At 41.0% G+C, this 27,305-nt stretch overlaps 1 protein-coding gene and 1 long non-coding RNA gene across 6 annotated transcripts in view; one reads left to right on the top strand and one right to left on the bottom strand.

Annotated features, from left to right (window-relative positions):
- Nucleotides 1-22,182, top strand: part of dtnbb (dystrobrevin, beta b) — a 37,983-nt gene extending 15,801 nt beyond the window's left edge. For 2 of the 5 annotated variants that reach the window (XM_085142815.1, XM_085142816.1), the window contains exons 11-20: nt 10,414-10,488; nt 15,332-15,422; nt 16,410-16,498; nt 16,959-17,072; nt 18,744-18,840; nt 19,168-19,188; nt 20,349-20,508; nt 20,610-20,699; nt 20,882-20,935; nt 21,329-22,182. In XM_085142815.1, coding sequence (XP_084998941.1) covers nt 10,414-10,488; nt 15,332-15,422; nt 16,410-16,498; nt 16,959-17,072; nt 18,744-18,840; nt 19,168-19,188; nt 20,349-20,508; nt 20,610-20,699; nt 20,882-20,935; nt 21,329-21,354 — 817 coding nt within the window. In that variant the 3' untranslated portion in view covers nt 21,355-22,182. The remainder of the gene's footprint in view (nt 1-10,413; nt 10,489-15,331; nt 15,423-16,409; nt 16,499-16,958; nt 17,073-18,743; nt 18,841-19,167; nt 19,189-20,348; nt 20,509-20,609; nt 20,700-20,881; nt 20,936-21,328) is intronic. The other 3 variants (XM_085142817.1, XM_085142818.1, XM_085142819.1) reach the window with 3 other exon arrangements.
- The window catches only part of LOC146496096 (uncharacterized), a 236,414-nt gene that overhangs the window by 194,290 nt on the left and 14,819 nt on the right, over nt 1-27,305 (bottom strand). The window lies entirely within an intron of this gene.

Below are 27,305 nucleotides of genomic sequence, written 5' to 3' on the forward strand. Positions count from 1 at the left end.
GTAAGTACTCTTCCCAATGCATTTGTTCCTGCTCTCTCTGTCATTATTGAGGGAACCCCAGCAGATTTGTTGATTAACAGCACGGCAAGGATCAGTATCCTCATGATCTATAGTCTGCTACCGTCATGTAACTGCCTCCATCTTTCCATTTTGCTGTCACCACATGACAGTGCGCCATCCTGCTCAGACATCTCGTCCCTGATTATTTGCTACCATGGAAATGCTGATATACTACACAGATTCAGCCGCTGCTGCCGTTAAGCGCAGTCATCCTCATCAGTCTGTTGGCAATGAAACAGGGACGATGGTATAAATCTCAGATTCTAGGCTTTGAGGCTTTGGGAAATCATTATAGAAAATGCATTATATTCTGCTGGTGTCCTAAACCCTGAAGACTCATTTACATTTCAGCTGAAAAATAGTACTATTAACATAATCAATTCCACCACTGAGATACTTTCACGTAGCGTCTTCTTTGTTGCACTGAAACTCCAACGCTTTATGGTCTCCACCAAGACAACATCTAACTGTGTTTTGAGTATAAAAACAGTGGTCCATGGTTGTTCTTGTCTATGGCGTTAACATGATCGCAGGAAATCTCTCAACTTTTGTATTTGGGCTTTCGACAGCTCCCATAGCACATTTCATAACAAAATCCCACTTCATATTCCAGTCACGACCATAAATCTAAGCTGTCTGTATATCCTTTTGCTGCTGGCAAGTGTCAGTGAGTAATTGATAGTGCACTGCATCACAGGGGAGAAAGTAGCTTCGTGAATACCAAGAAAATTGACACAATGTAAATACATTCACATGATTTCCTGTTTTACCCCGATTCGCTTTTATATCCAGACTCTGCCCACTGCCAGGGGGCTTTTTCTGCATTGTGCCCAAACTTATGCGTTTAAGATGGAGTTTACATTTGCATAAATTTACAATTCATCACAACAGGGAGAGCCAACTGTCGACCCGGATGTTTTCTTCCTACTGAGAGATAAGGCGATTGGATTAGCTTGCACACTATAGGCTGCGTAGCATGAAATTACTTCACACAAGTAGATTAATATTGATAAAAAATAAAGTTTGTGGCTAAAATATATTTAGAATTATGTATTTCTAGGGGCCACGGGAAGTTGCAATCCATATCTATATCTATGTCAAAGGAGCTTGCAAAGAAAAGCGTCTGGACTTCTTTAAGTTACTTGAAGACGTTTCACCTCTCATCCGAGAAGCTTCTTCAGTTCTAAGGTCAAATGGTGGAGAGTCCCAGATATAAACCTAGTGGGAGTGTCCCCCCACAGAGGGACAAAAGGACCCCCTGATGATCCTCTAATCGCCTGAGCCAAGGTGTGGAACTGGGTGTGGGTCCCAATCAGCCAGAGTTTCGGGTGAGTTCATTGTGAAACCTGGCCCCACCTTATCATGCGAATTCCTGAGGTCAGATGGCCCAGGGTGTGAGTGGGCGTTAAGGCGTCTGGGAAGGGATCTCAAAACTGGATTATAGATGGCAGAGAGTTGGTGTCGTAAACCACCGCCTCTGTTCAAAGATGGTCGCTCACAGTGGACATAGATGGCTTCTTTCACTCCTCTTTCAAACCATCTGTCCTCTCTGTCCAAAATGTGAACATTGGCATCCTCGAAAGAGTGTCCTTTATCCTTAAGATGCAGATGGACAGCTGAGTCTTGTCCTGTGGAGGTCGCTCTTCTGTGTTGTGCCATGCGCTTGTGAAGTGGCTGTTTGGTCTCTCCAATGTAGAGGTCTGGGAATTCCTCGCTGCACTGTACAGCATACACCACATTGTTAAGTCTGTGTTTTGCCGTTTTGTCTTTCGGGTGAACCAGTTTTTGTCTGAGTGTGTTGCTGGGTCTGAAGTACACCGGGATGTCATGCTTGGAGAAAACCCTCCTGAGTTTCTCTGATACACCGGCTACATAGGGAATGACAATGTTGTTGCGTCTGTCCTTCTTATCCTCCCTCGCTGGTGTCTGATCTTCTTTTCTGTGCCTCTTTGCTGACTTTAAGAACGCCCATTTAGGATAGCCGCACGTTTTGAGTGCTTCCTTTACATGTGTGTGTTCCTTCTTTTTCCCTTCAGGCTTAGAGGGAACATGTTCTGCCCGGTGGTGTAGGGTCCTAATTACTCCAAGTTTGTGTTCCAGAGGGTGATGGGAGTCAAACAGGAGGTACTGGTCCGTGTGTGTGGGCTTCCGGTAAACTTCGATGTTGAGGTTGCCATTCTCTTCAATGTGCACAGCGCAGTCCAGGAAAGGCAAACAGTCGTCCTTTGTGTCTTCCCTGGTGAACTTGATGTTTTTATCCACAGCGTTGATGTGCGCAGTGAAGGATTCCACTTCTTGTGTCTTGATTTTGACCCAGGTGTCGTCTACATATCTGTACCAGTGGCTGGGTACTCTTCCTTTGAAAGAGCCAAGAGCCTTCCTTTCCACTTCCTCCATGTAAAGGTTGGCTACAATAGGTGACACGGGGGAGCCCATGGCACAGCCATGTTTTTGTCTGTAATAGCCTTCGTTGTATTTGAAATATGTAGTGGTGAGGCAGAGGTCTAACAGTGTGCAAATCTGATGGGGTGTGAAGTTGGTCCTGTCCTCCAAGGAGTTGTCTTCTTGTAGTCGTTTTCTGACAGTCTCCACTGCCTCCGTGGTGGGTATGCACGTGAAGAGAGAGACTACATCAAAGGACACCATGGTTTCATCTGGATCCAGGGTAAGTTTCTGGACCTTGTCAGTGAAGTCGGTGGAGTTCTTGATGTGGTGTGGGGTGTTCCCCACGAGAGGAGCAAGGATGGTAGCAAGGTGTTTTGCAATGTTATAAGTGGCTGAGTTTATGCTACTGACTATGGGTCTGAGTGGGACAGCTTCCTTGTGGATTTTTGGAAGTCCGTAAATGCAGGGTATGGCATCCCCTGGGTAAAGGCGGTGATAAGTAAGGCGGTCAATGATTTTGTCCTTTTCCAAGTCTTGAAGGCAAGCTATAACTTTCTTTTTGTAGCTGCTTGTGGGGTCTCGCTTTAAGGCTTCGTAGGTATTGTTGTCACTGAGGAGAGTAGTGATCTTTGTATGATAATCTGTAGTGTTTAGGACCACGGTGCATCTTCCCTTATCCGCTGGTAAAACAGTGATGTTGTGGTCTTTGCTCAGGGAAGCGACGGCCTTCTTTTCCTGCCGTCGCTTCCCTGAGCAAAGACCACAACATCACTTACCCTGGATCCAGATGAAACCATGGTGTCCTTTGATGTAGTCTCTCTCTTCACGTGCATACCCACCACGGAGGCAGTGGAGACTGTCAGAAAACGACTACAAGAAGACAACTCCTTGGAGGACAGGACCAACTTCACACCCCATCAGATTTGCACACTGTTAGACCTCTGCCTCACCACTACATATTTCAAATACAACGAAGGCTATTACAGACAAAAACATGGCTGTGCCATGGGCTCCCCCGTGTCACCTATTGTAGCCAACCTTTACATGGAGGAAGTGGAAAGGAAGGCTCTTGGCTCTTTCAAAGGAAGAGTACCCAGCCACTGGTACAGATATGTAGACGACACCTGGGTCAAAATCAAGACACAAGAAGTGGAATCCTTCACTGCGCACATCAACGCTGTGGATAAAAACATCAAGTTCACCAGGGAAGACACAAAGGACGACTGTTTGCCTTTCCTGGACTGCGCTGTGCACATTGAAGAGAATGGCAACCTCAACATCGAAGTTTACCGGAAGCCCACACACACGGACCAGTACCTCCTGTTTGACTCCCATCACCCTCTGGAACACAAACTTGGAGTAATTAGGACCCTACACCACCGGGCAGAACATGTTCCCTCTAAGCCTGAAGGGAAAAAGAAGGAACACACACATGTAAAGGAAGCACTCAAAATGTGCGGCTATCCTAAATGGGCGTTCTCAAAGTCAGCAAAGAGGCACAGAAAAGAAGATCAGACACCAGCGAGGGAGGATAAGAAGGACAGACGCAACAACATTGTCATTCCCTATGTAGCCGGTGTATCAGAGAAACTCAGGAGGGTTTTCTCCAAGCATGACATCCCGGTGTACTTCAGACCCAGCAACACACTCAGACAAAAACTGGTTCACCCGAAAGACAAAACGGCAAAACACAGACTTAACAATGTGGTGTATGCTGTACAGTGCAGCGAGGAATGCCCAGACCTCTACATTGGAGAGACCAAACAGCCACTTCACAAGCGCATGGCACAACACAGAAGAGCGACCTCCACAGGACAAGACTCAGCTGTCCATCTGCATCTTAAGGATAAAGGACACTCTTTCGAGGATGCCAATGTTCACATTTTGGACAGAGAGGACAGATGGTTTGAAAGAGGAGTGAAAGAAGCCATCTATGTCCACTGTGAGCGACCATCTTTGAACAGAGGCGGTGGTTTACGACACCAACTCTCTGCCATCTATAATCCAGTTTTGAGATCCCTTCCCAGACGCCTTAACGCCCACTCACACCCTGGGCCATCTGACCTCAGGAATTCGCATGATAAGGTGGGGCCAGGTTTCACAATGAACTCACCCGAAACTCTGGCTGATTGGGACCCACACCCAGTTCCACACCTTGGCTCAGGCGATTAGAGGATCATCAGGGGGTCCTTTTGTCCCTCTGTGGGGGGACACTCCCACTAGGTTTATATCTGGGACTCTCCACCATTTGACCTTAGAACTGAAGAAGCTTCTCGGATGAGAGGTGAAACGTCTTCAAGTAACTTAAAGAAGTCCAGACGCTTTTCTTTGCAAGCTCCTTTGACTACGATGACCTGGATGACTGAGAACCTTCACAGACATATCTATATCTATCTTCTTTTTTTTTTACGATGTTGATTATTTCAGACAGTGTAGTCACTGAGAATATGGAGTTCTGTCACAGAGAAACCAGCTGGGGCTTTTGTTTAGAGCTCTAAAACCGGTTTTAATTGCTCAGTATTTTCTGATGTAAACTAAAATTTGCAGTGAGAAAAGGCCCTTAATTAAATAATACTGAATATAATATAGCTCAGAGGAAGTTATACCACGATTATTTCTAATTTTTATAATTTTACTTTTAAGTCTTAATAGCTTATTGGGCTTTAATAAAAATTATGTTTGGCATTCTTTCTTTGAAATTCCAGGAACTTATTGTTATGATCTCCTTTGAGGGTTTTGAACACAAAGTGCATCCTCATGCTCTTGCAGATGGCATTTTCAGGTTCAACTCTGTATTCGTGTTTGCTGACTTTTAGGATAATGGATGTGACTGTTGACCCCTTCTTTTTATATCTTTTTGTCTCTATTGTTATGTCTGAAAGGGCATTTGCAAAAAAAACCAAACATCTATTTTTGGTTCCAGAAATGATTTTATGTTTTGATTTGTGTGGCGATGAAGTAGCGCCTCTCATCAGCTGTGCAATGAAAAGAAGCTTTTAAATGTGACATCCCTTCAAAATATGTATTCATCGGCGACTGTCATTCTCAATTTTGGTTCGGATTAAAAGCTCCCAAATTTAACTGTGCAGGTCTTCAAAATAGCAGGCAGATACATCTGCAAAACAACACACAGGGGGAAATAACAGTGTTTAGTTCTTTGGAATATGATCCTTAGTATGAAATTATACATTTAACATGACACTTAAGTCTGCTTATCTTTAGATGTGAGAAAAGTACTAGCATAGCTCTAACTGTAACAAAATCTAGAACCTCATTAGCATTTTATATGTTACACAATTACTGGACACTTTATTAGGTACACCTTGCTACAACAGGGTTGGATCCACTTTTGCCTTCTCAACTGCCTTAATTCTTTGTGGTATAAATTCAGCAAGGTGCTGCGAGTATTCCTCTGAGATTTTGGTCCACATTGACGTGATAGCGTAAACGCAGCTGCTGTAGATTTGTCGGCTGCACATTCATGAAGGGAATCTCCCATTCCACCACATCCAACAGGATTTCTATTGGATGTGGCGAGATCTGGTGACTATGCAGATCATATGAGTGCAGTGAAAAAAAACCCTAAACTTCCAAGCAAGCACTGAGTGCGCTACCACGTAATGGGAAATTCACAGAGAAACTTGCGGATTCTTCAACTGACTGCTGCGGCTCACCTGCACCAGGGTAAACCTCCGCCTACCCCACTCCTGCTTTACAGGTGAAAATAGAGTAACAGGACCGCTAGTCTTTGACTTTATTTATTTTCTGCTGTGTTTTACTTGCATCTATTTGAAAGAGTGAGTGTAAACACAAAAAATATTTTATTTTATGTGCTGGAATGTGCAGAAAATAGGTTTAAATGTTAAACAAATTTCTTCCAGTCAGAGAATGTTGCATATAATTAAATTTTTGCTTGATGCATAAAGTTAAACGATTAAAACTAATAAAACAAGTTTTAAAAAGAGACTTTTCCATTTGATTACATTTTGTATGATGGATTATGCAGAAAAAGTAGAATTGGGCTGAAAGATCTATCGATTTATCACCTATTCAGGTTGTAAATCGTGTTTTTAAAAAGTAACTAAGTAATTAATTACTTTTGAAAATAAGTAATCAGTAAATAACGGGATTACTTTTGGGGGGAAGTAATCAGTAATTAGTTACTGATTACTTTTTTCAAGTAACTTGACCAACACTGCCCTCCACCGGTTTGGGGTTAAGTGGAAATAGGGAGACAGGACAAAACCAACTAAGAGAGAGAAGACTAAATTGTTATGACATACTGCAGTGGTAAAGAGTGAAAAGAGGTGCTCAGAGTATAAAAATTACAGTTAGTGGCTGTGAATAAAGCGGTGCTTCAACCATGTTTCTTCAGTAATTATGAAGAAGCAGCTTTAAAACTTAGCATAAATACCAGAAATGGGGGAGCTAGCTAATCTGGCTCCAGATGAAAGTTTGAAGTTTAAAAGCCTCCCAGCCCCTCTGGAGCTGATTAATTTACATCTGTGATGTTTAATAAAACATAAAAACTGAAAAATAACAGCTACGCTTTGATGTTATATGATATTTGTTGTTTGACTGTAAGACAAGGACAAAATTAAATTGAACTGTACTGTTAAATCCAACATCAAATTGTAAATCGTATGCCCTCGTTGTAGCCATGAGCCATGAGTTCTGCCGCTAATGGAATAATTCTGTTTTTTAATGGGCAGTTTAATAAAAAAAATGATGGGGGAACACAGCAATTATCTGCATACCATTCCGAGTTCCCTGCTGGCTATAGAAATGGATCCCTCAGATAATTAGTCACAGGAAAACTGCCAGGCTTCTAGTTTTATTCTACATTGACTTCATTTTACTGGTGATGCATAAGAGTGAGAGAAATGCAGTGTTGGAATACTAAAACTATTGCTGCTGCTTGCCAATTCTGATGAATGTTATTTATGAAGAGATGGTGTTTCATATCGTAAAAGCAGGGGACATACATCAGTGCGATCTCTTAGGTGTGTGTGCGCGTGTGTGTGTCTGTGATGGCTGACGGAGCTTCTGTGAGTGACTAATAATGGCAGAATCAGGCTAGAGAGTCAAGTTTGATCAAAACGCCCAAATCGAATGGACACGAGTCTCCCAGTTGTCCAAACTCTCATATCATCTTCAGACAAAGTGTATCTATTCTGAAACTATTCTGAAATATTTACTGGCATCTGAAAGCAAAGACCAACAGTGAGCTGAGCTGTGAATTTCTTCTCTCCACTCAAACTGTCAGCAAGATTCTTGGGGATTTGTGTTTTAGAGAGAAGTTATAGGTTTGGGATGCACTCTCTGTCTCAGAAACTTTAAATCTGATGCAGCTTCTTACCTTCAGACTTAGCACCGCTTCTGCCAAAAGACTTTAAGCACCAAAACAGACTAAGAGTCAAAAAATAGGCATCTTGCCGTACTTTGCATTTAATGTGGAACACACCAAGTCTGTGAGTCTGTAGGCTCAAATTCTCTCTTCCAATGTTTAATATTTAGTAACCAATTTTCCACTCTCTATATAATCCCTAGAAATCCATTAACATTTTAAAATGCTTTCCTCTGTTTTATGCCTCTTCTTCTTTTTCTTTTTTTTTTACTCTCCAGGTCAATGAAAATTCCAGTGTCATTAAAATGTAGAGAACAGGCATATAATTCACTTCACTGAGAGCGTGATCCATTGGGTTTTTATGGCCGAGGTACTGTCAGCCTCGCGGGAAATAAGAGCACAGCAGGAGAGGATGCTTCACGCTTGCTTATTATTTTTAGCCGACTGAGGACGATTGAAGGCACCCGTCCTTTTCAGAAATAAGGCGAACGAGTGTGCATGAGGTGCCACTAGACTTAATTTTCCCAGTACCCCCTTCAAAGCCAAGTACAAATAGCACGTGGTACATTGTCATTCGCTGCACGCAGGTAACACAAAGCTTAGCGCATTGCAGACTTTGATCTCTTAGTGCCTAAATGTTGTGTCAATTTACTGCTGGTTGACCTCTGAGGCGCCGCCCGAATGTCTGGCCTGTGTGTCCTTAATCAGCGTTTAGGGAGTCAGTGAATCACAGCGTTGCAGACACTGATGTGAACGAGTCGGGATGCCTGTTAGAGTTCATTCTAACATTTAGAGGAGAATGAAATACTACTTTACATAAGAGGAAGCTTTTTTATGGCACCCTGCTGTGCCACAGCAGTTATATTGGTATGTTCAAAAAGGGCTGATGATTATTTATAGAAGGCTAACTGTGAAGAGCTTTGACTTATGTAACTCACTAAAGGTAAGGGGAAGAGTAAGGATATGTAATTGCAATTATAGTAGAAACTGTAGAGTTCATTGTGCGTTTGTCTGCTGAGGGGATGATAAAACATTTGTGCTTTTTTTTGTTTGGAGGTTGCAGACGAGGTATTTTGAGCAAAAGGCATTTCCCCCTAATTTCCACTGTGTTAGAGAGGGGTGAAGAGAGGAGAGTGAGTGTGTGCGAGAGAGAGAAAGAGAGAGAGGGAGAGAGCAAATCTACGTCGTCACAAAGTCACATGACCGCTGAGTTTCCTTGGAGACAACAGCAGTGTAATAGTGAGATGCTCGCCTGCTCAGTTGAGGGCAGATTAGGCATCTGGCAACAGCAGCAATTGGATGTATTTTGCCAGCCAGACAGGTGCTTTCTCTCCTCACAGAGGTAAGTGTGGCGCCTCGCTTCCTGTCCTCAGTCTCGAGCTCACCTTCAGGGTGGATTCTTGTAATGTGATTAAAAAATCACAGGTAAACATTTTTCACATGCGCTGGGATTTTAGCCAGAGTGTTTGTCAGGGAGACTGGAAGGCAGCGCGTGGCCGTTTAAGTAGTGACACTTTTGCTTTCCTGTTTATCCTAATGCGTGATCCAGAAATTGGCAGTGTTGTGGTTGTGCAAACGGCCCCAGAAATAAATACTCGGACTTGCGTCTCTTACGACCCCATTAGGCAACTCTTGAGGGGCATAAACGTCTGAATGAATTAATAATTGCAGTGTGTCTTCAAAAAGAACACACTGACCCCCTTGAGCACCCACGTTAATGCGAGGAGCATGCATTTAGAGTACTGCTGCATTTTTTTCATATATTTTGTGCTGATTTCTGTTTTTAGTAGCTGAGTAATATACAGAACTGCATGTGCTGTTGATGCACTTTGTGGGGGGGGGGGGTTTGCACAATGTAGATATAAATAGTTTGATTTGGAAAAAAGAAAAAAAAGGAAAAGCTGATTGGACAAATAATCTTAATAAGACACAGTGCTCTACATTGCATTTTCTTTTATGTGGTAATGAGTGTTTTAAATAAAACAGTTACAACAGAATCAAAGCGGATAACTACACAAAGATACTGGGGATGCGTCTTCAAGGATTTGAAAATCAAATGTTTTCCTCTGCTGTTTTCTGTGTCGGATGTGAAGCTGAGAGGACCTGAGATGTGCAGAGTGATATTTCGGCGCGGTAATGAGACTCTGTGGTCCGGGGGTTTGGACTCCGATGAGTTTGCCACTGATTCAGCCGCCAGATGGACCCCACTGCTTTGTTTACTCTCACAAATTACCTCCCACAATGTCACCTTTGCTAGTTTTTCACAGACTTCCAGTTTAATTAGATCTCTTGTCTGCTGCTCTTGCTCATGTTAATTAGGTTTAAGCTAATAGCCCAAAAACATCTAATTTGCTGTTCCCGGAATAGTCAATTATTTTACAACAATTTTAAGTTACCTGGAGTACAGCATGTTGCTTTTTTTCCCCGCAACACACTCAATGGTTTATAATGATCCTCCTGCTTCCCTCCTCACCCTCCTGGTACAGTTGGATTAAACTGAAGCCAGGATCGCTGATTCATGATTATTAATAAAATGCAAATGCCCTCTCCTCCATTCCCTGGTGACAAGCACCACAGACCTCTGCAGCGCAGCATTAAAGACCTCTAATCTTGTCTTTTAGTCAGCCGAAACCAGCGGCCAACAACATGAACGACACAATGCTCATGTCCTCTGGGGCACCTACTCCTACTAAAAGGTAAGCGACCCTCAGGCCTGGTGTCATTTTGAAGGTATAACATCTTTAAAAGATGACCAGACGTCACTTGCAGTTACACACTCTGGCTGTCAGTTCTTCTAATCACAGGATTCAGATCCTCCCATCAGTGGAAATAACAGAGGGCAGTCAGTGAATCAAACTACAGATTTTATTTGTTCCTTCACACTTGACACACATTTCTTTTTTTTCTTTTTTCTTTTTTTTTTTTTTGCATCCGAACAGCATTGCCTTGTGAGTAATTTTAGAGGAAAATTTGTTCCGCTGTCGTGAAGAATATGCGAGCACTCCTACTTAAAGGGCTGATTTGACAAATAGATTATGATAGAACTGGAGCCTTATCATGTAAGCAGATAGCAGGCGAGGGCCCCGTGAAAGCAGCCTAATTGTCCTCTTATTTCTGCCCCTCTCAGTTAAAGGCAACCTCAATTATTATTTACTCACAGTGCTAATGAACCATTGTGGTTATGAATTCAATAATGGAGAGCACTCCGAGGGAGCTGTAATGTATCTGCACTCTCTCGCGCAGGTCTGTGCTGGTTAAATTTTACTTTTTGTGTTCACAATCTCTTTATCATATCTTTCCAGCAATTTGTGTTTGCAAGACAGGCACATTAGCAGACACGCTACAGTCCACTGTAGAGAATGAATAGAGGCATGAATATCAAACCTATTTGGCATGCGGTGTTTGATTGAACTCTAAAGAATTTATTTAAGAATTCAGTGTGCATTTTAATGAAGTCCTGTGGATGCTTTTTTTTTTTTTTTTTTTTAATCCACTTGTGTTTCTCCAGGCTGAGGTATCATACAATACTATGCCAAGGACCCTCGCAGCTGAAGGGCACCTTGTAAAAAAAGGGTCCAATGATGTGCAACTAGATTTAGCCCTAAACTGTGTTTTTAGAGAGACGTGTTAATATAAGCCTGTTTTTCTGTTTTAAAGATCAGTCACTTCACCTGGTAACAAAGTGTAATTATTTAACCTTGCTAAAAGCAAAGTAGCAATCAATACCGGATTAGTTTTCTTTGCAAGATCAACATTTTGTGCAGTGCAGTCTTGTCTGTGTGGCCCGACGGTATCGAGATTACAGCTTGCATTGAGGGAAGCCAACAAGATAGGGTCACCCGAGGCTGTAAACAATACCTCACATCCAAACCTGTGGAGGTCAGTGGAAGACATTACGTTTTGCAGCATGGGCAGGCAGAAGGCGACACTCTCCTGAGATTTGCTTCATTGTGGCAGCATTAAAGAAGCCCGATAACCTTTGTCTTGACATTTTGCTCTGTGAGTCATGGCTGTATGGGAAGATGTCATGCACCGAAGATGCTGTTGCCTCGGAGGGGTCCTAACAACCACGAAGCTGCCATTTTTAGGGCAGGAATTGTGCACTGAGCCATTGTGACGCTTCTAAAATAGGTTGTGTTGTGAGTGGCAGTGAGGATATCAGTAGGCAGGTCAAAGTGGGTTCATATTATTGTATTTGATAATTGCGCAGCACTAGCCTGCCCGCTTTTTTACTTAGGATGTACGAGTCAAAGATGTTACTGTTGAATAATGGAAAGCTCCTTGTGGCTCTGCTTCAGTTTGAAAGCCTCAAACTGAAAAGCAGCACCAGTGCAGTCCTTGTTTGTTGACTCTTTCAGATTTTTTACTGCAGGGAAACAAACAAAAGAAAAAACAGAAACAGAACTATAAGATGTCAGGGAAAAGAAAAAAACTGATGCTCTCTAAAAAAAAAATAGTGCGTGTTGTGCTCCTAGCCTCCATCACAGTGTGCTCTCTGATACTGTCTGCTCTGCTGACAGGGCATCTGCTCTCTTCCACATCTCCCTCTCACACAGCAATATCTCAGCATAAGCAAGCAAACCAACAGCCCACAATTTAGAACTTATTAGCCGCATTATAGCAGCAAAAAACAAAATGCTGTCTCAGACTTAAAAGGCATTAACTCAGAGTCAACTCACTATTGACCAAACGTCAGTATGAAAGCACTATTGACAAAGCAGCTGTAGTTATATGTGATTGATGAACTGCTATTGCTTGCTTAACATTGAAGTTGAGAATAATTTTCATGAAGCAGGCTTACCTGGTGTATTTAGTGAGTAAATGAAACAGAACAGATAGAGTTAGGTCCATACACATTTGGATAAAGGCACAATTCTTGTACACCGTCGTTGTATTTTTTTAGTCAAGCATTTAATATTAGACTGAAGTGCAGATTTTCAGCTTTAATTCAAGGGTTTTAAAATGTATACAGAACAATGGGCAGCTTTTTACAGGCTTGAAAGTAATCGGACAAACTAACCTGATTTTAAATAAAATCAATGGCTGTCAGAGTTCTCAAACCAGTGGGAATCACCAAATGCTTCATTTCCTCACATGACATGGCCTACCAGGCCTTTGCTGAGTCTCTGTGCATTCAGATTTGTATTTATTAACTAAAAAACATGTTCTGTTGGGTTGAGATCAGGTGACTGATTTGGTCAGTGAACAATATACCATTTCTTTAACCTGAGAAACTGTTAGGTTGCTTCTGCAGTTTGCTTTGGGCCATTATCTATCTACTATAAAACACTGTCCTATTAGGCTGAATCGGAGCCATGTACACTTAAGAATGCATGCTGATACTTCTACCAGCACTTATATCATCAGTAAACACTGGCAGTTTCACTGGCAGCCATACGTGCCCATGCCATAGGGGTGCCTCCACCATGTTTGACAGATGATAGGATATGATTTGGACCCAGAGCTGTTTCTCTTCTTGTCTATACTCTTCTCTGCCCATCACATTTGTACAAGTTCACCTTGGTTTCATCTGTCCAAAGAATTTTTTTCAGAAGTGTGCAGGCTCTTTTAGACGTTTCCTCGCAAAGTGACCTTCTACTTCTTGAGTATAACCAGTGGTTTGCATCTTGTTGTGAGCCCCCTGTAATTATATGTGTGAAGGGTTCTCTTGATTATAGACTTCGACAATAATACACCTTCATCCCTGAGAGTGTTCTTGACGTAGGGTGTGAAATTTTCTTCTCTCTCTGATAGATTTTGATTTTTGGCTGATGATAGACTCCTTGAGTTGTATCAGAATCTCTTTGGACCTGATATTTGGCCAGCAAAAAGCAGCCAAATGTTCAACACTTGGGATTTAGGCGTTAGATCTTTTATCCACTTAGATCGTTGTAAATAACCAGGAAACATGCCTCACCTAGCCACAAAACTGCTCGTCATCCAATTGTCCAATTAATTCTGAGTCTCTGAAAATGGCAAACTATGTATAAATGGCTGAATGTCCTAAACAGCTGATGCAAAGCTTTTGAATTAAAGCTGAATGTCTTTATTTCAATGACATATTTAGTGTTTGGTTAAAATCCAATGTGATGGTGACCTAGGTAAAACTACAAACACTCCGTCATTGTTCAAAAACATATTAACGTCACTCTATCGTACTTATAGTGGTTGGCAAATGACCTAATGTAATGTTTTGCTGTTTTTTATGAAAATGGATGAATTTACTCTAAATCATATATATTGATATTAGTGCTGTAAACACTTGATATCCAAAATCTGTCACTTAAAAGTCATTTAGTCTTTATTTATAGCAGCGTCAAAGAAACCAGAAATCTGAACTCTGAGCCTGCCCACGCTGAGCTGAAATAGGTAAACATGACAGACACAGTGGTGTCTGAGAAATTGTGTTTGAGTAAAAATGCTTACAACTAAAATAAGTATCTGGGAAAGATGCCAGTTTGGAGCGCTTAAAGGTAGTTCATGCATCTCTGTCTGAAACCTGGCTCAGGCCATCAGGTGGTGCCAAGAAACTCCCCGAAGAACAAAACACTGGAGCTGCTTCCAGCCTGAAGATTCACTCCAAACGGCTCCCTGACGTATGTTAATGCATTACTTTAATTCTACAAGAAACCTCAGACTCTGCCTGTGCTTTGGCCTGAGGACGAGAAGGTAAATTATTTAGAAAGTGCCCCACTTAACGAGACATTTTCAGAGATCTGGCTCAAAACGACTGCTATGACATGTTGGTTGAGGGATTTCTCCTCTAGTGGACCAAGTTTAATCTCCTCCAGTCAGGTGACAGTATCTAAAAATATGTCAAATCGTACAGTGACTATTTAATGATGTAATCAGTGAAATTATGGGAAAAAAAACATTGAAAAAAATAGCTGAAATGATCTCAGTACACTAGCAGATTTATGTATATAGATAAGATTCAAATGTTAATTAAGAGGCTGATTATCAGTCCTTTTGAGGCTGTGTGGTTGCTGATGCAGCGGGTTTGAAGCCAGATTGGGTTTAATGGTCTTAATCATCACTTACTCTCAGATAGCGCCCAACTCCATATCAGCTGTCCTTCACTCTTCACTGCAGACCGCCTGCCGAGAAAGAACAGCATATGTCCTGTCGTCTGTCCGCACCATATGCCACACCCATGGTCATTTAAAGTCTTGCGCCTTATTTGACATTTCCAGTGAGTGATGAAATGGCCAGAATGGGCATTGGCACAGTCACAAATGCATTTGGCATGCTGCATTCTCTCTTATCCATCACAGTTCATTTTTATGGCCAATTACTGTACCTCAGACTGTCTATCAACGCTGCAGTCAAAGCCAATTGTCCTTTGTTAAGGTCACCTTAATTATGAAGTTTTGTTTTCATGCAAATTATTTTATATAATCACTTGCGCCATGCAAATTTTTTTTTGTTCCTTTCTACTTACATAAGCGCTTTTGACATTTGAGTCACTGTTGCTGTCTATGCTTGTGTGCATGTGTGCACGCGTGCATGATGTGTCTTTCTATCTTTGACTTTGGGCAGTGTCTTGGAGAGTCCCAGCCGGCTAGATGAAGAGCACCGCCTCATCGCTCGATACGCTGCCCGCCTGGCAGCTGAGGCGGGCAACTCCACAGTGAGTATGAGACCCCATGGTGGGCATCAGTCACCCTGTATTTCAGATTTGATGCTTTTGAATTTTTTGTCAGGCTTTCTTCATCAGCACAGGGAACCTGGATTTTGAAACTGAAATGTGAGCTTTTATTTTCCATGACTTGTATTTGTTTTAGAAAGATTTAAGGAATTTTTACTTTTTGGCAGAGCGCTGTAGAGAAATAGGCACGTGGTGCAGTGAGCAAGGAAATGACTCAAGTTGAAGGTCAGCCAAGCTGGGAGTTGAACCTGGTACTTTGCTGTTCCGGGCATTAAAATCTCTAAGCAATGGGAAACGTAGCCCTTACGTTGATGACTTTTCTAGAAATACAGTGAAGTAAGGAGCACATGTCATCTGATTAAAAGTTCTAGTCCTTTCTATGCTGGTAACATGTTAACAGCAAAGTGTGGCTCAAATATGCAACAAATACTCCTCAAGCCAGATTCCTTATCACAAATACACCAACTGCTGGGTCTGTTTACTCTGCAGCCAAACAAAATCAGGTTCTCTTAATAGAAACTGCTTTCTGATTTTATGCTCCACTAGTCGTGAGCTGGAAGAGTACAACTCTCTCCTTCTTAACTCTTTCATATTCCATTGCTACCTTTTAGAAATTTAAACCTAAACCTCTCCAAGAAATGGAAAAAAATACGTTTTGAAGGCACATTTTGGTGAAGAAAAATGGTAACGAGGATGACACATACATGCTTCAAAATAAAAAGCGCCCCGCTGGTTTCGCCAGCTGAACTCTTTTGTTGTGAAGCAGCAGCAGTAGATTGCTTTGTCACTGTTTGTTATATATGGAAGGGATAAAGCGACGCTGTGGTTCCTGTTTATGCTGAAACATAATAAGTCTCCAGCGGAGCATCATTACTGCTCGCTGTGGTCAGGCGCGATAGCTGTTTGTATTTAACTTTTGTTCTCCCCACCGTGTTTTTAATACTGTTTTATGATAATTTTGTTTTTCAGCAACAATGTCCTCCAACAGATCTCAGTTTCAACTTTGATGCCAATAAGCAGCAGAGGCAGCTGATTGCAGAGCTGGAGAACAAAAACAGGTACAGCTTATCATGCGACCATCGTCATACATGTGTGACAGGTTTTGATTTGATTTTTTGGCTTGTTGGTGGTAAAGCAGTGATGCATGATTTTGTTGCACTCATTTGCTTTCCGTTACAGCCTTTAGCTGAGATGATGATCACGGTTGTTATATATGTGTGCTAAAAATATTACATCGGTGCACAGCGTGGCTAATCAAGCTGTTCCTTTGAAAGTTTCTCAGCCATCTGTAATATTAAAATGCTGCTTGCATGTGAATGCATCAGCAGTAAACCCATTATTAAATCTTTGTCCTTTGACTCATCTGAGTGCAGTATGTAAACAATATGTGCTTTTCCGTTCACATTTTAAATCATTTCAAATGCAAGTTTTGCATTTAAGGTATTTTTAAACCGACATGTGACAACACAGCATGAGTAATAAAGCTCACGTTTCGTCTCTGCTGTCTGCTGTATTCAGAGAGATCCTGCAGGAAATCCAGAGGCTGCGTTTGGAGCATGAACAGGCCTCTCAGCCGACACCAGAAAAAGCCCAGCAGAACCCGACACTCCTGACCGAACTACGACTCCTCAGGTATCAACCTGCAGACACGATACATCACATATAACATCCTCATTAAGGGGTCAAAAAGATAAATAAATAAAAACAAACAAAACCTCAGGGCGGTTGTACCTTTTTGGACTGAACTCATTCTTTACGTAAAATTAATGTGTGCCTAATTAGGGAGCATTAGCTTGCACAACAGCATGGACATTTGTCTTGCTGGCAGGACACTGAGACCCTTGGGTTCAGTTGCTGGGAGAGAGTCACCCTGTGAGGACATGTTACAGCACTTTTTACCTTGAACGACTCCTTGATTGTGTCAACTGGCCTAAATAATGCATCAGAGGCAACATTGCAAGTCAACAGTTGTGCCAAAGGTTCAAATCACATGTTCTTTTAATGTTTTATAGCTTAACTGTTTAGCTTCTAAATTAATCTTTAGTCATTCATCCATTTGCATCATGTTTTTTTTTTTTTAAGTTTTACTCCCCACGTGGACTCTTTTTGGCATGTTAGTGTTGATAATATTTTCATAATATGGTAATTATGAGGTAATTTCTGTCTTATGTCACGTAACCACATTGTTTCTTACCAGTAAACAGGTTTTCATATATTAATACGCTCTCTTAGTATGTTTGCTTTAGGGCAGACATCATCAAATGGTAAATATTTAACAGCACAGTGTTCTGTGTGGAGCTGTACTTGGACTAAACAGATGTCATATTGCATTTATACAGCCACAGGATGAAGCACAGATAACCGCTGCTTACAATCTGCAAATGTTTGTAAGTTTCTTATAGGACAGCTTTAGCCATACAAATGATTGCTACTGTGCTTTAATTTTTTTTTCAATATACAGTTACATAGTATGGACACCAGGGGGTGATAAAGAGCCAGAAGCATAATTGAAAAGAGGCCACAAACAGTCACAGAGTCATGTTTTTATATATAAAATAATTATTTTAGAGCATTTTTTGTGCATGTACTTTATGAAAAGCAGCAAATCAAAACTTTATTCTAAAACAGACCTCAGAACAACAAAGAGCACATGAAAAATAAAAGGGAACACTGAGGCTTAATCATAGCAAGAACAGAAACACACACTAGAGCCTTGTTATTTGGCATCCAGGAGTCTTTGTTTCCTGAATGCCAAAACGTGAAAGAACATGTATTCTGATAGCATAGTGTTAGTGTCAGGGTGAGGGTTAATGGCTGGATTTGACCTTAATGGCTGTAGGTTGACACACTTGGTTTAAGGTGTGACATTGATGTCATTTTTTCAATATCGAGGAAACATATTACCTAATAATGCCGGTTATGGTGCACATACTTGATGCAAATGCCGTGGGACTCTATATATATATTAGAGACTGCCTACTGGAGTGGCTCTAATTGATCCGGGGATTATTGGACCTAAAGGCAAGTCTCTCTCCCAGACACAAAAATAATACCCTCACTTAGCTGCTCTTCAGGAAGTGCATAAGTGTATGAAATAATTTGCTAATAGACTTTGATGAAGTCCCTGAAATAGACTTCATCTGAAATGCTTTCAGTTTCAGATGACACCGCCTTCTTTACAGAATATTTTCCAGGAATCTTTTGTTGTCTGTTTGGAGTTTAAAGCAAAGCACTGGTGTACGATTATGCCTTACAAATAAAACAGAAATCCATAAATCTTTTGTTTTCCTCCTTCCTCGGCAGACACAGGAAGGATGAGCTGGAGAGGCGCATGTCAGCCTTGCAAGAGAGCAGACGGGAGTTGATGGTGCAGCTGGAGGGTCTCATGAGGCTGCTAAAGGTAAAACTTTCACCTGCTTGGAGAAGATTTATCTTCAAGTAGGGAAATATAATAACCCAGAACAGAACAGATATTAACTGTCCTAAATCTGCTGTTATTCTTTTATATTTCACAGGTTTTATCAATGATATTCTACCTTACATAATTAGGCTTTATTTGATGAATTGAAAATTTCCTTAAGTCTTCAAAACCAAGACTGCAGTAATCTTATGTAAAAGTGCCATGTGGTGCATGCAGAAACCCCTTTCTTCTTCTTTTATTGCTTTAATTCTGTTGCTCTCACTCTCCTTGCTCTCTCACTCTCTGCTTACCTTTGCTGGCTGATAGGATGAGGAGCAGAAGCAGGCTGTAAGTTGTCCTTAATTCAGTTTGTAAGGCTCAATACCTGCTCTAGTCACATCACTTAGTCCACTGCTCCCCTCTCCACACAGATGTGATTGAAGGAAGCGTTTATAATAGGTTTTAAGACAACTGTTAAGAAAGATGATGGGATTCCACTACCTAACATTATTACACTGATCTAGTTGTCAAACTTGATTCTGCTCCACCACTTCCTTGTTAGCTTCATGCCAGAGCGGTAGAAGCACAATCTTTAAAATTTGTTTTCTAACCCCGGCGAGTTGAGAGAACTGTGTTTTTCTTGGTCCAAATGTCAGGGACCTGTTCTTTTCATTGGCGCTAACAAACTCACTTCTAATATGACTGCAGTCTGGCTGGCCATCTGCTGCCTGGCACGGAGCCATCAACCCGGGCCTGCAACAGTCCCAGAGACACACACTGATCCTTTCTCTATGAGATATAGCTCCCAACTCAGCACAAGCCCCACATGCACACCTACGCATGGTTCTCATTAACCCTGTGAATGCAGTAAAGGTGTACTATAGACAGACAAGGTAAAGCCAATCAGTATAGCTTTACCACAAGTCTTTTGGAGGGGGGTTGTGGCTTTTAGCCAATATTTTGTTTGTTTGTTTGTTTGTTCTCCCAGTAAGGATTAAGTTCTTTTGGTCACATCTGTGTCAAGATTTATTTCATTAGAAGTCACCTTTAGAAGCAAAAAGGTTTCCTAAAGCTGCAATCTGTGATCCCAATAGAGCATCATCTATTTAAACTGGTTGTTCGAGAATTTGATTAGTTGATGTTAGGCTGATATTTAGGTTTCTTTGTTTTTTTTTATCATCTTTCTGTAGAATCACTGTTTTTCGCTTACTATGCTTCTGGAAGAAGATGCCTGGTGACACTGGTCAGCTAGTGTCTTTGTACCTGCCAGGGTCAAACACATAAATATCAGAAATCAGTCCTGATGTAAATGTAGCCAGTCTCTTCTTTCAGCTTATCTGGTTGTATACCTCTCCAATTTCAACTTTGCTACTATTTTTAGAGCGCTCCCTGGAAGTTGTGCTCTACCCTCTTGCATGTGAACTTTCAGCATGTGGTTCCTACGTTTGGAGGTTAGGTAATGTGCTGATGATTACCGTAACTATCATAAATGGTTTTATCCATTGCAGTCACAGTCTGGAGGCTCCCCTCACTCTTCTCCCAGCCACGGTGCGGGCTGCTCGATGCCTATGCCCATACGTTCCACCTCGGCTGGGTCCACCCCAACTCACACACCACAGGACTGCCTGGCAGGTGTGGGAGGGGATGTGCTGGAGGCCTTTGCTCAGGGTGCGTCTGAAACCAGTAAAAAAAAAGAGGATTTGAAGGAGATTATACTTATGCAAAGTTACACTCCAAGACTGATGTCTTCTCCGTTCTCTGTTCCTCAGGTGTGCCTAGAAATCTTCGGAATGATCTTTTAGTTGCTGCTGACTCAATCACGAACACCATGTCGTCACTGGTGAAAGAGCTTCACTCAGGTTAGTCTAGACAAAATAGGTTTTTAGCTTTTTTTCCTTCTTCTTCGCCTTCAGTCCTTTTTTCTTATCTTAAAAAAGGCACGTCTGTCCTCTTTGCATTTTCTGCTATATTTTAGCCTTTTGTGCCCAAGTATTTACATAAGGAACTGCTGTCACTGAAATGTAGTTCTTGTTTTTTAAAGTGGACGATGGCGCAGAGGATGAGGAGACCAACATGAGGAATGGTGGAGACAGAGGTAAGTCTAGTAATAGTAATTATAACGATTGGCCAGGATCAAAATATGCAATATTTGGTTTCTTTTCTGTTGCAACATAAAATCAATCAAAATTTGACAGGATAATATAAAATTACTGCAGAAACAGCAGCTTTTGATGACAATGACTGTGTTGTTTCTTCATTTGTTGGATTTGAATGATTGGCTCCGACTAAATATTTGCATGGCACCTTTATCAGCCAAGAAAAATATACTTGTTTGGCTCTTCGAACTGGGCTCCTTCTGTCACACTCCATCCAAAAGCAGCGATGCACTGTGGCGTATTGCCACAATCTTTTTTTCTTTTTTTAAAAAAAAAACTAATTCATCTAGACTCTTCGGGCTGTCAACAAGCTCTTCTGTTTGTGTATCCAGGCACAGTGAGATTACAGAAGCACTGAGGGAAAGAGAACACCATCCCATCCTGTAAGGGACATACAGTCATCAACTGGGAAGAATCAGCAACAATAACAACAAGAACCCCCCTGGCATTAGCACGTAGAGTAATGCATGCTGTAATCTAACAGGATTTCACTATGTGAAAAAAAAAAAAGTTTCGTCACACCTTGCTGGTAGCAAGATGTGTATAATTAGCAAGTATGTATGTTGTCCTGTAAACAAAAACTGCTGTAATTACCCAATGATTTCCCTCATGACTGCTAAGGAATGGCTTGCTGTGCTTTCTCTCCCAACTGTTCCACCGCAGCAGATCATTCTGTATATAAGATTCTGTACACACATGACCTTGGGAATGCCCCGACATGAAGGCGACCTGCTGTCACCACATGTTCCCTGTCATTGCTTTTTGTATGATTAGCACTAGCATTTCTTTTTTTCTGTTTTGATATTTTTTGCATGACGTTGCACTCGTGTCTTGATAAAGGTACTGTACCACACTATGCCAGCTCTTTGTGGGTTTATGATGACAGCTGGAGTGTCAGAAGTGTCCTGCCTCAGAATTCATGCTGAGTGTGTTTACCTGCACATCTGTATTCTGCCACTCTAGTCTCCAATAGCAAAGACGCTCTATGCTCTGGTCACAGCCTGGAGAAAAGCTTCATATTAAGGAATATTTCATTTCCTTTCTCGTAGTGCTATGAAAGGATTAAGCTGGGACAAAATTAGATTAATCTAGTATAAAAGCCGGAGGAGGGTTAGCTGGTCTGTCAGAAGTCATTGGCCTGGCAATTAAAAATCGCAAAAACTGTCTAAGAAATAGTTCAACGCAATTTTTTTTTCCTGGGAAATAGCTAACTTAGCTTTGTCTGGGAAAAATAAAATAAAATCACTAGATTTGGTTGTTTCTTCTATTTTTCTTTCAACAAATATTTAAAAGCAAGCAAAACCAAGTAAGCTGTTGATCACCCGCTTCTAGCCAAGAATACTGGCTTAAGCCTGACTCACACAGGTCTAGAAACCAGTCAACGAGCCCCTGGTTGCTAGTTGAAACTAGTTGCACGTAAGGTGATGCATCAAAAACCTTTATCTGGCTACCTGTAGTTTGCAATGGAGATGGTAATTTGTCTGCAAGCAACAGCGATGCTGTGAAAAGTGTGAGAAAAAAATATCAAAGTTTCCTTATCGTCTGCAACTAACACATTTCAAAAGGCACAACTTTTACTTTGACGGCATAAGTTCTCCATTTCTGGTTTCTGTTTTACTATAAACAGTTTCGCTACAGCTTGGTGAGTAGTTTGCAAATGTTTGCAGACAAGTCTTTCATGCAAACTGCTGGTGACCATGGCAACCTTTCAGCAACCACAGTGATTGCAAGGATTGCTGTTGTCCTGCATTTACCTTCCACACCAGAGTACACATCTGACACTGATTTTGATTTTCTCCTTTTGGCAAGAAGGCAAGCAGGTGTAGTTTCCACAAGGCTGAATTTTTCCTTTAATCATTTAAAAAAATCTTGGAATGAATAAGGAATAGCATGGAACTTTCACCACTGTTGTTTCCAGAATATCAGGAGCATGTAAACACACTCGATGAGTCTATACTATTCTGCTGCTAATGTGCTCTCAGTGAGCAAACCCTTGCAAATAAAGAGGGCTGTGCGCTTACAAACCGAGGGGCTGCTCTATACACAATAATGAGCCAAGCCTTGTTTCCTCCCAGTGAAAACTGAACCACCTGAAGGGCATTGTACCGCTCAGCACAGCATGGTGCCTCCTTGCAAATGACACTGACTAGCTGATAGCCTCAGTATTTATTGTTTAAAGCAGTGTTTCCCAACCACTGTGCCACGGCACATAGGTGTGCCGTAAGAAATGATCAGGTGTGCCGTTATCTGTTTCCACCTGATTAGTACTCAGCGACTGGCAGAACTATTACATTCTGTTCCACTAGAGGGCAGTACAACTAGCTGCTCTAATTAAATGGGTTGCCCTAGCATGAGTAGTGGTCAGAAGAAAGCAAAAAAGGTATACTGGGGACAAACCAAACCAATTCCGCTATGGCCGGCGCCGGGCAAAAATGATCAATATGCTTTTTGTGACATTTTAGTTGGTGGTGTGTCGTGTGATTTTTCTAATGGGAAATATGTGCCGTGGCTCCAAAAAGTTGGGAAACACTGGTTTAAAGTATAGAGAAGCACCTCAGGATGTTAAATAGTAATGAATTAGGCACTGACTTTTAGTTTTGAGTTACAAAATTTGAGGATTTAAGGTTTTAGTGAGCAAGTAGATAATGTTTTAATAGCTTTATTTAGTTATTTTGAGAATATTGACAATGTGTATGTGCAATGAAGGTAGGTGCTCAGGGACTGCAGAGGTAATTTAGGTGAAATGTGATGGTAACATGAAGAAATCTTTTGCCACAAACTAAGATCAATGTTAATTGAAGATGGAGGATTTAACTGCAGAATAGTGCAGTTGTGGTCACTGGTTTTGTTGAAGTTTCCCAAAATAGTTTCACATTCTACCAAGTCAAGTTTGTTTTATTTATTGGATTCAAAGAAAAGGAGATTTCAGTGAAGCATGTCGTTGAATATAGTTTGTCTGTGTGTGAATTTGTACTTTTTGTGGAAAAGCAGAGTGATTCGCCTGTTAAGGAGGCAGCTGTTAACATGAAAGGAAGTTTGTCCTACGTCACTAGTAGAGTGAGTCTCAGTTAATTTTACATTTTTGTCTAGCTCACTGTTTTGTCCTTCAGAGTAGCCTTTCATCTCATATGAAAACAGGCAACGTCGGGTTTTTAAGTAAATGCTTGATTGGTAAACGTTGGTGAGCAGTTTAAGAGGGATGTGTTCAGTCCCAGAAAGAAGCGCAGGATAAAGTCTGCCTCAGTTAAACTACAAAAAGTGTGATCTATTTATTTAAAAAAAAAATTCTGCTTTGAGATTTGTAAATTAAGCCTGTGCTATAAGCTAAGTATAGGGTTTGAACAACCTGTTACACTGTGTCAAGAAAAACAACAAAAAGACACTCCTCTGTTATTGTTGTTCTTAATGTGACGTTTTTCATTAAGTTCTCTTTTCTGCTCCGCGTTATCATTACTGTTATTATGGTTTACAATATTAGTGGAGTATCGTTATTGTAATGATTTTGTTGGAATAAGGATTCACTTCCCAATTATAATTGCCCAAATATAATATATAGCAGGTGCCGTAAAGTACAATTCTGGGACCCCTGCTGTCAAAAAGTTCATCCGGCGTCAAAGGTCCCAAAATTACAAAACTGCACAGGTAAAAATTTAGCGAGTTACTGTCTTCCCCGTCATTTCAACCATGCATTCCGGTGCAAAATTGAGCTTTCCGTTTGTTCTTTCAGTTCGTGCCTGTAGCTGTTCTGTAGAGTGCTGTACAAAGTAACCATTCAGCAAATACTGTCAGCCTTTATGTCAGTTTTAGCTTTTGATTTTATTTATTATGTTCTGGGGGAAACTTACTCATGCTCAGCCTTTACATTTGTGCCAAACTGTTTGCAGACATTGTGTGTCAAATTCCAGGTATATATCAAAGTATATCTGCATTAGTACGTTGTTGTTCATAGTTTATTCACAGAATGCCTGAAGATGTTCGTATTTAATGATTTCATCCGCTGGGGAAAAAAACCCCAAACAAAAACAAACTCATATTAAATATTTCAGAAAAAAGATAACTTAAAAAAACCACACACACATTCCAGATCTACTGATAGAGAGTCACTGATGTCATTTTAACCAACGCAGAGGCAATACTGTATGTACATACCCTGTCAGACCAAACTCGGGGTAATACAATTATAACATAGCTGGTCACACAGAGGTGCATACATCGTGATCCTTTTAATGTTTGCAGAGAGACAATGTGTAACGAGGACAACCTCGGCGACAACGCTCCCCTGATGTTATTTATCTATGTATGTGTTCTGTATGGTTATGCTTCTGGTACCCATTGTTTCTCATGTTGATTTTACAAAACAGAGTTTTATGTCACAAAGCCACTGTCTTTTGTAAATAAATCAAATGTGAGATATATTAAAAAGATTTAAAATATGGCTGCGGTTGGTCACGTTTTTTTTATTTATCATCACTCGATGCATACATCAGCTATCATTGGTGGCAAGTAACATGTACTCACTGGCAAATGCTCATTAACATGCATCTCTAATGAGCCAAGCACACGGCAGCAACTTAATGCATTTATGCATGTAGACATAGTGCTGAAGTTCAAACTGAAGCGATTTAGGTGACTTGGTTGTTGTTGCCAGGCTGGTTTGAGTATTTCAGAAACTGCTGGCCTGTCGTCTTTTTCTCGCACAACCATCTCTAGGGTTTACAGAGAATGGTCAGAAAAAAGAGAAAATATCCAGTGAGTGGCAGTTTTCTGGGAGAAAATGCCTTGTTGATGCCAGAGGTCAGAGGAGAATGGCCAGACTGCTTTGAGGTGACAGTAAAGCAACAGTAGCTCAAGTAACCACTCGTTGCAACTGAGGTATGCAGAAATTTGCATACAGCATGTCTTACCTAGAAGCAGATGGGTTACAGCAGCAGAAAACCACACTGGGTGCCACTCATGTCAGCTAAGAACAGGAAACTGAGGCTACAATTCACACATAATGGAAGCATCATTCATAGCAACTCTCATCACTACTAATTTATAGTGAATGTTCTTACAAAAATCTCATTCAGTAATTTTAGTTAGTGTTTCATTGCTGAATTTTACATAGCAGTATTATTATTTTTAATTAGACTACGTTCTCCAGCATTAATAATACCAATTAAAAGAATAGGGGCAGTAAAAGTCTTAGGTTTCATTGCAATATAGAAACATTAAGATACCTGCTTTTGAATCCTGAAATGTACTTGCAAGTTTGCAGTGCAAATGTTGAGCTGGGTTTCTTTGATCACTTTTTTTTGTCTAGTTTGATGTTCACACTTGTAAATGAGGTCATTCTTACACATTTAAAGTATTACTTCCTTTATTTTAACGCATTAGTGGTAAAGACACATGTTGTTATGCTATTTTAACATGTATTTCACTTAATACAGGAAGTATAGAGTTCAAGGAATAGAGAAACTTTGCAAGTAATGTTGATCACATCCCTTTTATTTAATATGCACTTCATTCATGTAGAGTAGATTAAAAAAAAACGTTTACTCCAATGTGTATTTAAGGACAAATCATCACTTGCTGTCTTATGAGTGGTTCATCCTTTGTTAATATAGGCAAGTCTACAGTGTAATATCCATCTATATTTTACTTGTTTAACAGGCTATTTTCTTTACATCTCAGTTACTGCTTGTTTCTCCAACCTTACACAAGTATTTCCAAGTTGCAAACACAAGAAAGTGTGAGTACCCTTGATTTTAATCTTTTGTGTGCGACCACCTTTTCAGCATCTTCTTTTAAACAAGAAGCAGAGAAACAGAATAACCCAGCAAAAAATGAAGCCCACCAAACTCTAAATCAAAAAGAGTGTGGCCTTTTTCCCGATACGTCAGGCGTAGATCATATCAAAAGCTATGAAGCTGACATGAGGTCGGGACACTGTGACCTCTCAGTATCCTCCTCTTGGGTTTCCACGAATAGACAAAGGGTGTCCACCAACCAGCAGCACGCTGCTTATGTCTGTAGGTCATGTGCCATCATCTTGCTGCTGCTATCCTCAGATGAACCACTCAGTCCCAATGACATTATGAGAACGAGGAGCCATTGCTACTTCCACATCAGTGAACGACATCTGCCTGCTACGCACACATGTCCTCTCTTCCTCATTGCCCATGAAAAGCCTTCAAGCTGCCCCAAAGGGATTCGTTCAGTGAACATTTAACCTTCCTGGAATCTGGCATTGGGCGACTCCGTCTAGTGGCATGTACGGGTATAGATGGTTGTTTGCAATAGTGAGGCAATAAAATGAAAATGATAAAA

Source organism: Neolamprologus multifasciatus, chromosome 19, assembly GCF_963576455.1.
Source record: "Neolamprologus multifasciatus chromosome 19, fNeoMul1.2, whole genome shotgun sequence".
NCBI classification, from domain to species: Eukaryota; Metazoa; Chordata; class Actinopteri; order Cichliformes; family Cichlidae; genus Neolamprologus; species Neolamprologus multifasciatus.